The sequence below is a fragment of the Sciurus vulgaris genome (genome assembly GCF_902686455.1).
Source record: "Sciurus vulgaris genome assembly, chromosome: 7".
Taxonomy (NCBI): domain Eukaryota; kingdom Metazoa; phylum Chordata; class Mammalia; order Rodentia; family Sciuridae; genus Sciurus; species Sciurus vulgaris.
The window spans coordinates 101,423,211-101,438,201 of NC_136467.1; the positions used below are offsets into that span (position 1 = coordinate 101,423,211).

General features: G+C 36.0%; 1 protein-coding gene across 16 annotated transcripts in view; it reads left to right on the plus strand.

The window, feature by feature from the left end:
* Window positions 1-14,991, plus strand: part of DST (dystonin) — a gene marked incomplete at its 5' end in the record, with an annotated part of 497,398 nt that overhangs the window by 388,801 nt on the left and 93,606 nt on the right. For all 16 annotated transcript variants that reach the window (XM_079147466.1, XM_079147478.1, XM_079147479.1 and 13 more), the window contains 9 exons: window positions 2,726-2,934; window positions 3,559-3,876; window positions 4,360-4,526; window positions 6,181-6,337; window positions 7,396-7,522; window positions 10,078-10,140; window positions 10,675-10,916; window positions 11,805-11,934; window positions 14,566-14,765. In XM_079147466.1, coding sequence (XP_079003592.1) covers window positions 2,726-2,934; window positions 3,559-3,876; window positions 4,360-4,526; window positions 6,181-6,337; window positions 7,396-7,522; window positions 10,078-10,140; window positions 10,675-10,916; window positions 11,805-11,934; window positions 14,566-14,765 — 1,613 coding nt within the window. The remainder of the gene's footprint in view (window positions 1-2,725; window positions 2,935-3,558; window positions 3,877-4,359; window positions 4,527-6,180; window positions 6,338-7,395; window positions 7,523-10,077; window positions 10,141-10,674; window positions 10,917-11,804; window positions 11,935-14,565; window positions 14,766-14,991) is intronic.

The following is a 14,991-nucleotide window of genomic DNA, read 5'->3' on the forward strand; positions in this document are numbered from 1 at the left end:
TTCTGCTGGGCTATATCCCCAGCCCTCATGTCCTTCTTATAAGGGCACCAGTTCTATTCATCAGAGCTCCACTCTCATGACTAATTACCTCCTCCAAGAGACAGGAAAACTAAATGTTTTTCTCACTCAGCACTCAACATAACACAGATTGTTTCTGAGAAGTGATGCAGGAGGGTTTTCTCCACACACCAAGCAGTGCTCCAGTGGACACCAGCTGAGTTTTCTATAATTAAAATCAATTCTGACACTATGTAGCTGGCAAGGGTATCAGATCCCACAGTCCCACAACACTGCTTCCCCTTACTTCAGATTCCATTCACAATTCCCACTTTGAGACCTGTACTTACCACCAACCAGCTATATATAATTGAGGTTCCCATGACCTCCTCAGATTCAGTTAATTTGCTAGAGCAACTCACAGAATATGGAGAAATAGTTTACTTATATTCACCCATTTATTATAAGGGTATTACAAAGGACATGTGAACCACCAGTGGAAGAGATGTACAGAGTGAGGTAGGGGAGAAGGGGCACAGTGCTCCCTAGCCTCTCTGGGCACAACACGCTCCAGGAACCTTCATGTGTTCAGCTATCCTGGAGCTACCAGAACCCAGTCTTTTTATGTTTTAATGGAGGCTTTATTAACATTGGTATGACTAATTCGATCCTTGGACATGAGTGCCAACTCAACTTTCAGTCCATCTGCCTTCCTGGAGGTTAGAGAGCAGGGGATGCAAGTTCACTCTTACTCTTCAGTCACAAGATCTGTCCCCCTGAGAATCAGCCCCATCCTGAAGCTATTCAGGAGCCTGCCACAGGAGTCAGGAAATTCCAAGAGAGTTAGGAGTCCTGTCAGATACTCCTGTCACTCAGGAAATTACAAAGGTCTTAGGAGAGCTCTGTGTCAGGAAGTGGGATCAAAGACCAAATATCAGAACAAAAGATTTTTCTAGTGCTTCTTATTACTCAGGAAATTTTAAGACCTCTAAATCAGGAGCTGTGGTCAAAGACCAAATGCATATTTCTTAATATATCACAATATCACACCTTGCAAAGACTGCCTCCAAATACTCTCACTTTGGGGCTTAGGCTTCAACATGTGCATTTGAGAAGGACACAGACATTTCAGTCCATAGCAAACAATAACACTAAAATGTGTTAATTATATGGAAATATCTGATCGCATGGGAAACTGCATATCATGGCTAAATAGTTGCTGATGTCACTCATGCTGTTGATGCCCGGGTGTTGCCCAGGTGAGGAGGAGCTCGCTTGCAAACCTCAACTTGTAATTTAGAGTAACTAGGCTCATGGCTTTGAGTCAGGGCTCACGCTGCTTATTTTGCAACTTGGTGCATGTGAAATGCCTCTTCTCTCCCCACCCAGCATTTGTACCTCTATCTAAAGGGAGCATCAGATCCCACACTGAGCTTTTGGTACCAGGAGACATGAGTCTCTCTCTCAGACCCTTAAAATCAATCAATCAATCAATCTCTCTCTTTACCCTCATGTACTGAGGATTGAACACAGGACCTTGAGCATGCTAGGCAAGCACTATACCCACTGAACTACATCCTCAGTCCTTAACCTTAACCTCTTGGTTGGTGAAAATTTGTCAAGCTGTTTTCTCATAGCTTTAGAACAACACAAAACACTAGTTTTGTTATTTGGATTGTGTTTCATGGGCCAAACACAAACATGTAACATATTTCATTTATAGAGATTCAGATCATGGCTTTCTTCTACTGATGCATCTTTTGTGTTAGGTGAAAGCAATCAGAAATAAGATACTTTTTGAGTTCTAGGACAATAAATGCTAAACTAAATTCACAATTAAAAACAAGATTGTTTTTCCAGAAAGAGAGAAATGAATACATCAAAAAGCACTGTGCTTTGAACTTCTCATTGCTTTACAATGAGACTATAGAATGCTAAAGGGTAGAACTTTACATTCAAGGGAAAACTAAGCTGGAAGTGTTTTTCTTTTTCTTAAATCTTTAGAATTGAAAGTAAAGTTTATCTCATATGAGTTTGTTATTTCCTCATTTTGTCTGCTATTAAACTTTTAAGTAAATTCTCTTTGTGTATACATTAGAAGCATAATCTCTACCTTTCAGTGAAATTTCATTGTTGTCCCATATTCTTAATTCATTTGCACCCACCAATTTCCATGCAGTTGAATGCTTTCTCAGGTTATGAAGAATGACAAGAGCTTTTTAGCACATATGTGTGTGTGACAGAGTGAGAGGGTGATAAATTTTAGATCTAAAGCTTAATTCTTGACAAATACATATATGTCTTAAGTATAGTTTTATGTAACTCATTTTTAAAATCCAAATAGTTGTCAATAAGTATTGCCAATTTGAAATGCCAGATTGAGACCCAGTGTTTATTCCAGAGGTTTGCTATTCAGACCACTCATCTCTTTTGGACCATTCAAATGTTTATATATGCAAAAATCTCTTGGATATAAGAGATTTGCCAGCAGAGTATACAAGTAAAACTTTAGAAATTTTTAACTTTTTAAATTCTATTCGATTCTTTTGTTTGTTCATCTTTTAAGATTTTAGGTGGTGATCTGATTAGGCCTTATGAATTTATCATTTAAACGTTTTCCTTTTCCAGTTTTTGTATGGAAATTTGATGATTCACCTTGGTGTTATTTTGAAAAGGAATAGGGCAAAGAGAACTTTGTGGTTAACATTTCCTGCTCTGTTTGAACTAGATGACATTGTTGGGAGATACGATGATCTGTCCAAGTCTGTTAGTGAACGTAATGAAAAACTCCAGATAACCCTGACCCGCTCTCTGAGTGTGCAGGATGGCTTGGATGAAATGCTGGAGTGGATGGGAAGTGTGGAAAGTTCTCTGAAAGAACAAGGTCAAGTGCCCTTAAACTCTGCAGCTCTTCAGGATCTCATCAGTAAAAACACTGTAAGTGACATTTAAAAAGAAAAAAATTCCACTGATAGTTAAAAAAATAGTTTTGTAAACTCTAAGGAGAGGTAGATTTAACATAAATTTAAGGATACAGAAGACAAGATGTTCCCTGCATATAATAGTGTGAAAAGCAGTACTTGCACAGACCCAAGTGTATGAAATGATTTTTCTATGATGGAGGCTAGAAAGGGTTTCATTTACTTTTTCATGAATATTATTTGTTAGAGAGGGCATATACATAAATTGAGTCCTATCTTGTTTGTCACTGCTTCAGCCAGCTGCACATGAGGCTCATCAGATCAATCTTGTTGTTGTCTAGCCATTTAAAAATTAGGACCATGGCTAATCCCCAGGCTCCACTGGGTCCCAGGGGTTGCCAAGTAGCAGCAGCCTCCTGCTTCTTTCCAGCAACCAGCCAGCTGTTCTCCACTCTCCCTTGAAGAGATTTTGGATGGAATTCCTCAGGGGACAAATCACACTTGTCATTCAGTTTCAACTGTTAACCTTCTTAGTCACAGGTTGTTCAAGCTATGCTGTTATGAATAGTAATTGTTAAAATTCTGTGGTGTTTTTTATAAACATCATTATGAAGCTTATGTAATATTTGGTGTATTTCAGATGTTGGAACAAGATATTGCAGGTCGCCAGAGCAGTATAAATGCCATGAATGAAAAAGTGAAGAAATTTATGGAAACAACAGATCCATCCACTGCTTCCTCACTGCAAGCTAAAATGAAGGACCTCTCTATTCGGTTTTCAGAAGCAAGCCATAAACACAAAGAAAAACTTGCCAAAATGGAAGAGCTGAAAACCAAAGTTGAACTGTTTGAGAACCTCTCAGAAAAGCTCCAGACATTTTTAGAAACAAAAACTCAGGCTCTTTCTGAGGTAGATGTGCCAGGAAAAGATGTTACTGAATTGTCTCAGTATATGCAGGTATGTCTTCCTTAATACTCCTGAGACCAAGCAAGTTGACAAATAATTAAGGCAAACTCATAATTTACTGGCAGAATCATAATTATTATAATTATCAATTACCATTTTCATTGCTTGTGTGTTAATAAAGATTTGTGTATTCTTCCCTTAAAAACCTTAAAGCACATCTTTGCTTAAAACCTTTGCCTGTTGGATAGAAATCAATATCACTTATCACATATATCATAGATATTATAAGTATCATCTTATATGCCAGGACCCACAAAGAAACAAAATATAGAGTACATTTTAAAATTAAATAAATTTTATTCTCTTTCAAATAGTCTTCTGCATATTTATTATGTTTGGAGTGTTGACCAAGCAGATTTATTCTTCTGTGAAATTCTGAATAGAGCCTTTCTGGTCCCATACATACATACCACTGAATGGAATACTCTTTGAAGATACAGCAACATCTATATTGACTATTTAAATGTTTTGCAGGAATCAACTTCTGAATTCTTAGAACACAAGAAAGATCTTGAGGTTTTGCATAATCTCCTGAAGGAGATATCCAGTCATGGTTTACCAGGTGATAAGGCTTTGGTTTTTGAAAAAACAAATAATTTGTCAAAGAAATTCAAAGAAATGGAGGATACTATCAAAGAAAAGTAAGAAGCACTTGAAATTTTTTTTTTTTATTCTGGTTAATAGTAATTAGATGAGTTGCTTTTTTTGTACAGATACCTGAAACAGTTTTAAAAATTTGAGACTAAGTAGTTACTTTACCTGTTTTTATATTTTGACTTTTTTGCTATTAAAATTAAATATATATTTCTTAAAATGCTTCAGAGGAAAACTCAAAAGCTTCCTCCATAGAAGTGGAAAGCAATGTATATGAAAAATGGCAATGGTAATGTATTACTGAAAATGATTTAAACTAACTAATCCCTGAAGCTTTTGTCAAATAAGATGTTTTTATTTGCAAAGACAGAAATAACCTGAAAAGATAACTCCTGGTTCTTTACTTCCTGGGTACTTCAGAAGCTATATAAAATTTCCATATTGTTTTTAATGGCCTTTTTATTTCTTTTAAAATACCAGCTTACTTTTTAAAGGGTAGATGACAGTGACTTGGGTGATTGAGGCAGGAGGATCACAATTCAAGGACAGCCTCAGCAACTTAGTGAGACCCTGTCTCCAGAAAATAAAAATTAAGAAAAGTGGCTGAGCCATGAGTCCATGAAGAAACAAGAGAATAGAATGAACCTAATTTCAACTAAAAATGCTATACAGTAATAAACCTTGTGACTGAGCTTCTGCGTTTCTGACCTCATGTTAGAGTACACATCTGATTTTGCTAAGGTTTATGTGGAAAACTCTTCAAAAGATAGAAAATGGCCATTTCTCTTTCAGCAACTTTTCTTTCTTTAGAATTCTCTACCTAAAACTTTTAGCTGCTGTTTATTACTGCTCACAGTGCTGTTTTCCATCTCATCATACGTTACTTAATTCATACTACATAGAAGTGTTCTTGGTTTTCTTAGGTAATCTCTAGGTTATTTTTTCTTTCAAATGAATCCAACTTTGAAACCACGTGGTCCTCAGTAATTAGTCCAGATGTAGAGCGTTCTTATCCGGTATTCCACACCCTCTCGTGTGTTCACGGGTCATCCACATGCCAAATGTCACCACACTCACAGTTCTTAGGCTGTCTTGTGTGCTCCTTCCCTGGTGCTGAGCATACAGAAAGATCCCTTTAGTCACTGTGGAGCTTTCTGAGTCTCCATGGGGCCCAGTGTAGGGGTTGGCAATAAGACTCTGCAGTCACTAGGTCTCATCTCAATTTGAGACCTAGATCTGATCTACCTGAAGCACTGGGTCTACCCATCCATTAATATGACTGTAGTATAGTGTAGAAACCACTAGGTGGCATGATGTTTTCCTCCTGTTGATGATATACACGTTTCCTTTCTGGCTCTTTGCATGCTGGTGTTAAGCATCATAAAAACTGGACAGATCAAAGCTCATTGAATCTAAATAATGTTAAAGCTGTTTATGTAGTCTTAGAGTTTATGTAGCATTTGAGAATGTCTTTACATATGGGTTGCAGATTTCTTGACTGCTCCTATCCATGAACTTTGCGAGGAATAGAGTTATTTAGCTGATTTCATTGCCATTTATAAAACCTTTCTTCCTGTATCAAAGTAACATGAAATTTTTTAAATGTTAAGCCCAATATTGAAATAGTAACTATTGATTAGAATTAGTCTTTGGAGTATCTCCTTTTATGGCTTAAATTTTGGTATGATTTTTGTTGATTAGGAAAGAAGCTGTAACTTCTTGTCAAGAACAACTGGAAGCTTTCCAAGCCCTTGTTAAATCTTTGAAATCTTGGATAAAAGAAACAGCAGAGCAAGTTCCCATCCTGCAGCCTTCTTTTGGTGCAGAGGATTTAGGAAAATCCCTGGAAGAAACTAAGGTGATTTATTGTATCTAATACTATTTTTTTGTTTGCCTATGTTGCTAATGAAAGGTAGTTTCCTTTAATCTAAAATCATGTAAGTTGGATCTCTGTATGTACTGTAGTTTTTTTCATATTTGGAAATCATGACATGGGGTTAACTGATCCTTTTGAGGAAGGACATAAACTTTCAGTTAATATACTTTTTTTTTTGTTTAAAGAAAAAAGATGTTTTAATGAATTGCTATTCTAGTTTCCAAGTTTCCTTCCCCACCAAATTTCTGCTTCATTTGTTAATTTTCATACAACTTCTCATAGTAGCAAGTGGCTCGGGAGACTGAGGTAGGAGAATCGAGAGGTCAAAGCCAGCCTCAGCAAAAGTGAGGTACTAAGCAACTCAGTGAGACCCTGTCTCTAAATAAAATACAAAATAGGGTTGGGGATGTGGCTCAGTGGTCAAATGCCCCTGAGTTCAATTCCTGGACCGCCCCCACCAAAAAAAATCCTGCTCTTCACTCAAAATTTGAATATCAACCAGTATTCAGATATAAATTATTGGAATTTCCTTTGCAAAATAGTGCACAAGTCATTAGTCCTCTGACTGTAAGTCATAAAAACTATAACCAGCTAAGGCAATTTTCCTCTCCAAATTTGTGGAGAGTTGTGTTTTTAAAAAATCATTGAAATTTTGATGATTAAAACTAATAGTGAAATGGAATTCTGAATTCCCATGTATTTATTTTTATTGTTCCTAGTGCATTTCATCTTTTAACTTGGCTGTTACCTAGTAGTCTTACATGCTGACAGTTGACAGTTATTTTGGAACCAGACATAGCCTGACTTCTAGGAGCAGAATGCAGAATGGGCTGTACCTCATTTCTCACTCACTGCTAACAGTGTTAACAGCTACCTGGGCTGTGGAAACAAAGAGGGATGGTGTCTTTTTCTTCCATTCACAGCCCCACAAATCAGGGCCTGTAGTCATTGCTTTAAGATATGCTTAAGAAATTGAACTATAATGTGCAACTTTGAAGATATTAAGGAGACTGAAAAATAATGTGTTTTTGTATCTCAAGAAATTACAAGAAAGGTGGAATTTAAAATCACCAGAGATTCAGAAAGTAAATAACAGTGGGATCTCACTATGTAACCTAATAAGTGCTGTGACTACTCCTGCGAAAGCAATAGCAGCAGTTAAATCAGGTATGTACTTTATTTACATGGCAAAAACGGTAAGATTGGGTCCACTCATGTTAATTTTATTTATATATGTTATTTTAAAATGATTGCACAGATTAATAGGTTAATAAGCTAAAAATTGATATTAGTAATTAGTCCTTTGGTAGTCCTGTGGCTGCCTATCCAAAACACAAAGACATTTCCCAAATCAGCCCACAGGAGAACAAGTCTAAACAAAGAGAAATATTTAGAAAGATTATCTGAATTTTAGATTTTGTCCCTTAAAAAAAAATCCTACAGAATGGAATAAATACAAAGTGAAAGTGGCAAGATAGGGGGCATCTATAAACACACTAAAACCTGTCATGGAAACGTATCTATAATAATCAATCTCAAATCCCTCTTATGTTTCTTTTTATTAAATAATACAAATGAAATATATTAAAATTAATATGTTAGGATAAGGAGGGGACAGATAAAATCCATTACTGTGGGAGGGGACAGAAAAAATCCATTTTTTTTTTTACCTTAATTAAATAGAAATATTGAAATTCTATTTGCAGTATTTCTATTCTCATTATAATATTTAATTAAACAATTCCAGTCACCTATGAAGGAAGTGAGGCAAGGAAACATGCTCTCTTTCCGTGGTGTGGGCTGCTCTTATTTATTCCCATCTACTTTATTCTGTACAGTGTTCCCATAGCCAGTCTATCAGAATCACAGTCTGGTCATGGTGAATCCCTCTCTCCTCAACAGGAGGGGAGAGTCATGTATAAATATTGGTTGTAAAATCAGTCTGAGTGGTGGGTATAGTGTTTAGCTTAAAACATACCCTACTGAGATTTGAAAATCCAAGAATAGACAGAAGGCAAATCTCTGCCCTTATTCTGAGAGTTTCTGGTCCCTTCTGTGGTCTATCTAGCCTGACCAGGCCTCCAGCTGTCCCTATTGTGATACTGATGTTCCAGCTGGGCCTTTCTCAACCGACCATTTATTCCACTCTATTAATCCCATTTCAGAAAAGACTCATATTATATATGGTGAGATGATCTCTCCTTTCTCTCCTAATCAGATTTCCCGAAATGTCAAGGTGGTGGTGTTTCTTTGTTTTTCGTTTGTTTATTTTTTTTAAAGAAAAGGAATTCTATTGTGTGTTAATTATTTTAGTTTTTTGTTTCCCCTTTCTGTTTTTTTAAAAATATTTTTAGTTGTAGATGAATGCATACCTTTATTTTTTCAGTTTATTTTTATATGGTGCTGAGTATCAAGCTGAGTGCCTCACACATGCTAGGCAAGCACTCAGCTATGGTAGGAATCAGTGTTGAGCATTTGTGAGATGTTTTCATTTCCATCTAAAAAGTTGTGTGTAATTTTTTTTCTTTTTTTAAGGAACAAAACTTAAAATTCAGATGTTTAAATATTTGTATAGACTTGTTCTCATGTGTTGATTTGGGAAATGCCTTTGTGTTTTGAATAGGCAGCCAATGATTACTAGCATGAAAAAATCTAATTACTATTTTAAAAAATCTTTTTTTGGCTGTTGATGGACCTTTATTCATCTTTTAATATGCAGTGCTGGGAACCAAACCCAGTATCTCACATATGCTAGGCAAACACTCTACCACTGAGCCACAACCCCAGCCCAGTCTACTTTATTTTTTAAAAATATTCTGATTATGAAAAAATGTACCAAGGCTAGACAGTTATATAATAAAAGAGAAATAATAGTTACTGCTCACTGAGTAGTTGCTGTTTGCTAGGCAATGGGTTAACCATCTTTAGTTCCCACAGTGGTCTTACAGGTGCGATATCATTGCTCTCATCAGTTTGTTTGATTAGTTTGTCCAGACACACGCCGCTAGTAATTAGTGGAACTGGGATTTAAATTCACACACCACACCTGGGCACTCCAACCACTGCGCTTTCTCTGTGTTGACTTCATGTGGAGTGAGTAACAGGGTTTTGTGGTTTTGTTTTTACTTTTTACTTTTCTCTCATGTCTTTTTCATTCTACCTCCATTCAACCCATGATTACCCCATATACCTGCACCAGTGTTCAGTTCTTTAGTAAGGCAGATGCTCTGGCTAGTTATTTATGCTTCAATATAGGTATATACTAAGCACCTTCTGAGCTTCAGCAATTTTATCATTAAGATAACTTGAGCTATAAAGCAATTTTATCTCACAATTTAAATAATATTTAATGTTTGATTTATATAGTTTAAAGGACTGAAACTTTAGTGTTTAAGATGCTCATGTTACTACTTTAAGAATGAATTTTATAGGTCTGGGGATGTGATAAAAAGTTTGCCTAGTATGGGAAAGACCATGGTTTTGATCCCCAGTACCACCAAAAACAAAATAAATTTTATGTGAAGATGAGGATGAGTACTTAAATTTTGGACCTTCATGGGGTTTTGAATTTTACATTTTCAAATAGTAATAACATTTAAAAATGATCATTGTTTATGAGGTTTAACGTCATCTATAATGTATAATAGTAGGTATGCATTATTATATTATTGTGTAATATAATTAACATGTAACAAGTCTATGATTACTTCATATTTGTGCAGGTGGAGTAATACTAAATGGTGAAGGAACAGATACAAGTACTCAGGACATTTTGGCAAATAAAGGTAAATAGAAATTTAAATGGTTATTGATTAACATAACGTGGCATTTCTTGACAGACTAAATCTTAGAGGAGAACAGTTGTTTTGTTGAAATTTCAAACTATTAAAATGGTTTTTAACCAGCAGTCACAATTTCCATAAATATCATATTTGCATAATTTGCTATTAACACAGTGCTTGGCTTGGCTCTTGGTTTGTTTCCTTCTTTTTGGTTAATTTGAGATATTTTGTCACTTGGAATAACATTATTTGAACTAATTTATTGACTTAGTGCCTGATTAATGAATGCATTTTATAATTTGAGTATTTTATTCCTTTTAAAATTACCTCTTTTATTTCACTTGTATTATACAATATTCCCAAATTTTCATGAGACTGCATTATAAAGTAATCTAACCTTTAAGTTCTAGAAGGTCTGGTTTATCATAGTAGGCTTTGGAGTGACAAATAGAAGGAAATATTATATAAAACAAATTCTGTTTCTAGATCTCCAGTGTCCTGAACATGTATCAGTATAATTTTTTTCTTTACTCCTAGCTTTAACATCCATTAAAAAGGACATGACTGACATAAGTCATGGTTATGAAGATCTTGGCCTCTTACTCAAGGACAAAATAACTGAACTGAATACTAAACTCTCCAAATTGCAAAAGGCTCAGGAAGAATCAAGTTCAATGATGCAGTGGTTACAGAAAATGAACAAAACTGCAAAAAAATGGCATCATACCCCAACACCTACAGACACTGAGGCTGTGAAGACTCAGGTTGAGCAGAATAAGGTACAGTCACTTACTGAAGACGTGGAAGAGAGTGAATTCATGCTTGGGACTGAACCTTGGTGGTCAGGAGCTTTATGTTTTCTAGGTCTAAATTTCTATAGAGACTTTCTATAGAGATTGATAATAGTCATGTTTTCTAACATGTTTAACATGTTTAACATTATAAACATGAGTTCCTAGATGTGACTCAGTGAAGTGCCCCTGGGTTCAATCCCTGGTACCAAGAAAAAAAAAATCCTTTTGGGTATAAGTAACTTGAAATAAGTTTAAATCTGGGTTGTTAACCAGACAACTATTAGAAAAGATTTAGGGCTAAGTGTACTGGGATCTATTGTGTCTAGTATAGATTTGGTTAGCTAATGTCTCCCTTTCTTTTGTGGATGGTATTTACAGCTATTCAGGTTGGGAAAATGATTTTCCATGGTGAAAATTATGGCAAAAAGTTCTAGAGATTACTGATTTGTATTTGAACTCTGTAAGGTGTTGTCCACAAAAGTGCTTATCTCCCAGTAGATACTCAAATTCTGGCAGCCTTTATCAAAGCTGATTTTCTTATTAATTATGATCTTACTGGATGTCATCTTGCTTTTTTCCATAGTGGTTTGTTTGAGAATATGAAATTCTTCCTCAGTAATGGGGACAGGAGTCATTATCTCCATGGTTATAGTGTTCCTCTGTGGGATTCCTTTATCCCAGAGTTGAAGACTAGTGGAGAAGAGGAAAGGAAAATAATTAACTGCTGAATCCAGGCCCTCACCCACTTGAGCATTTAACAGTGGATTTTTTCCTCTTTTGGTCATGCTAGAGGGAAAAAAGCTGTATCATAATTGTGTTTTTGTCTTTTGATGTTGGCATACTTTAATGTAGTTATTTTTTTTTCCTTGTTAGTCATTTGAGGCAGAACTAAAGCAAAATGTAAACAAAGTACAGGAGTTGAAAGACAAATTGACAGAGTTGTTGGAGGAGAACCCAGATACTCCTGAGGCCCCCAAATGGAAACAGATGTTGTCAGAAATAGGTATGTTATATAATTTACACCAAAGTCCATGAACAGAAGCTCAGTCATTTGTCTTTTTTATTCTCTTTATCAGAAAACATCCAATAGCCTCACTTATTTTTGTATTTTCCTTACGGTTTCGGAATCCATTTTTGCATATTTAAGTGTCCATTTAAATTATATTTTTCTGAGAATTGACATGTAACTATTTTATGACACTTATGTTATAAAATGCTGTGCATTGAGTAACATTGTTTTCATGAATGTTTATTTTTTACTAGCATTTGTATGCTTTATTATCATTTTTATGCTTTGTTATATTTTACTTTACTCATTCTTTTGTTCATATGTTTGGAAAAGGTGGGCTCCAATCTCCTACCGAGGGTTAATTCTAGAACTCCTTCAGCCCTATCCTTCATGCTATTCTTCTCTCCCCCAACCAGTATCAAAAAGTAATTTGCTACAGAAGGCTGGCGATTTTCTTTCTTTACCCAGAGTTATCCTCCTTCCCCCCTTCTGTTCTTGTATAAATTATTGCTTATAGGTACAGAATTTTCTTCACAAGCCTTATGTCTTATCATAATGATGTTGAAAATGGATGTCAGGCAAGGATTATATTTGTTCCTTCATAGTATTGTTTGGAGAATTCAATAAGTTAATGTGTGTATAGCTCAGCAGAACAGTACCTGGCACATAGTAAGTGCTATTGAGTGTATACCATCAATTATTACAATAAGTATTCTACTTTGACATGTTTCATTATATTTATCTAAGTATTATCCTTTCTCTGGAGACAGATGTGCTGTGATAGTTTAGAAACCTGTAAGTATTTAGCTTGAAAAAAGTTACCCTAGGAGATCTTAGTTAACAGGTGTGTGTAATCCAACTGTGGAGACCTCTGTTGCATTATAATCTGTTTGCTCCTAATTCACTGGCTCTCCCTGGGATATCAGAATTATTTGGGCAGGGTGTTATCAAGACATTTTAGAACAGACGTGGGAGTGAGGAATGTGTATTTAAAAAACACTTCCTGATGTTTTTATTTCTCTACCCTGTTTTAATTACATTTTTCGTTGTCAGATTGTGTTTGGAACACACCATGTAGAATTATCTCATTAGACAAGGATTTCAGGGATTGGGTTCTATTAAAACCAGCCCATTTCTAAGTGAAAAAAATCTCTCAAGTCAACTAGTCATACCCATCAATCAGTGTTTCTGGAGCAACATGTGTATATGTGTATATCCAAAATGCCAGGCTGAGTGTCCTCAGTGTAGGGAGTGCCGTCTTGAGCACAGGGAGAGCAGGAAAGTTTTCTAGCAGAGGTAAGATCCTGTGGAATTGTGAAGGAAGGAAACGCTTGGGAGGTATGAAGAGGAGGTGGAGCATGTCAGGCCCAGGACCTGTGTTATTGAGAAAGTCTGATTGGATGGTAATGGTGAGATTAGCAAGGCCAGGTTGGAGGATTCACCTCATTTGAACTCCCCAAGATCAGTAGACTAGATCCAGATTGGGAGAAGCCCTGAATGTCAGGGAAAAAACCCTTCAGATGTTATCATCTAGGTGGTGAGAACTTAAGTATTGAAGAATCTGAACAGGAAAGTGCCATGTTTAAAAGTGATATATTGTTATAAAGGAAAGTGTCTTAAACCAAATGGATTGCATGTGAGAAGCACAAAGAGCAAGGATACCAGTTAAAAGATTGGCCTGAGCCCTGTGGTTCTCAAAGTGTGTTTTGGAATTCACACCATCAACAGCAATAGCACCTGGGAGCTTGTTAGAAATGCAGACTTTCAGACCCCAGACCTACTGGGGAAACCCTAGAGGTGGGGCCCCAACATCTGTGCTTATTATCCAACCCCACCCCCAGGTGATTCTAATGCAGCTCAAGTTTAAGCAACACTGGTCTACACAAAATATGATGAAAACCAAAATGAAGTCCATCACTGGAAATATAAGGGAGGGGTGTAAACCATTTTTGACCAATAAGATTGGTGGTCATAAAAGAGCATTCTGAATTATTGCATCTCAGCCACCTGGGAGAGATGACAGCTGTTGAAAGAAATATAAAAGGAGAATCCTCCAGTTTTAAGAGGAATAAACTCCCCAAAATAAAAAATAAAATGAATTTTATATTTTAATGTTGAGTTTAAAGGGTTGGTGAGATTTTCTACTGGAACTTTCCAGCAGCTGGTTGTTATGTGTGATTTGAATGGGAGAGAATGATGGGGATAGATACACATTTGGCAGCCACTTGCCTAGAAAGGATACTGAAGATTTGATACTTCAAAAAAGAAAATTAATGTTTATTGTTCTAGTAGTTGAAGAAACAGATTGTATGATTTCTCAAAGGAATGAGAGCACTTAGGATCCTGATGGCTTTAAGGAATATTCCACGTTCCATGATATCTTCTAAAATCAGATTCAGTCCTTTTTATTATACTTCCATTGCCATACAGCCACCAGGTCCATAAAATCTGTATTGTTGAATACACTTAGTTCTTTTTAGGTTAGACCTTTAGTTAGCTATGTAAGAAGAGTTATAAGAAAGGAACTATGCCTATTTATTACATTTTGAAAAATATCAAACCATCTTCTTGTAAGTGTGTTAAGTATATAAAAACCAAATGCCAGTTTCATCCTCTTTCTTTTAGATTCTAAGTGGCAAGAACTCAATCAATTAACAGTTGACAGACAACAAAAATTGGAAGAATCCTCCAATAATCTTACCCAATTCCAGACGTTAGAGGCTCAGTTAAAACAGTGGCTTGTGGAGAAAGAACTGATGGTCAGTGTTCTTGGGCCCTTGTCAATTGACCCAAATATGCTGAACACACAAAAGCAGCAGGTGCAGGTGAGTATTACCTAATATCCCAGCTTAGGCACAGCACTTTGACTTAACAAGACAAATGCTTTCATTATAAACATGTTAGTGTTGGGTGATTTCTGTGCTTTAACCCCCTTGCAATACATTTGTAATATTTCAGATGCTCCTGAAACACTAGTCTAAGATTAGTAGGAACTCCCCGCAAAGCTATGAGTTTTAGAGAACAGCAGCTATAGGCGTCCTGTCATATGTT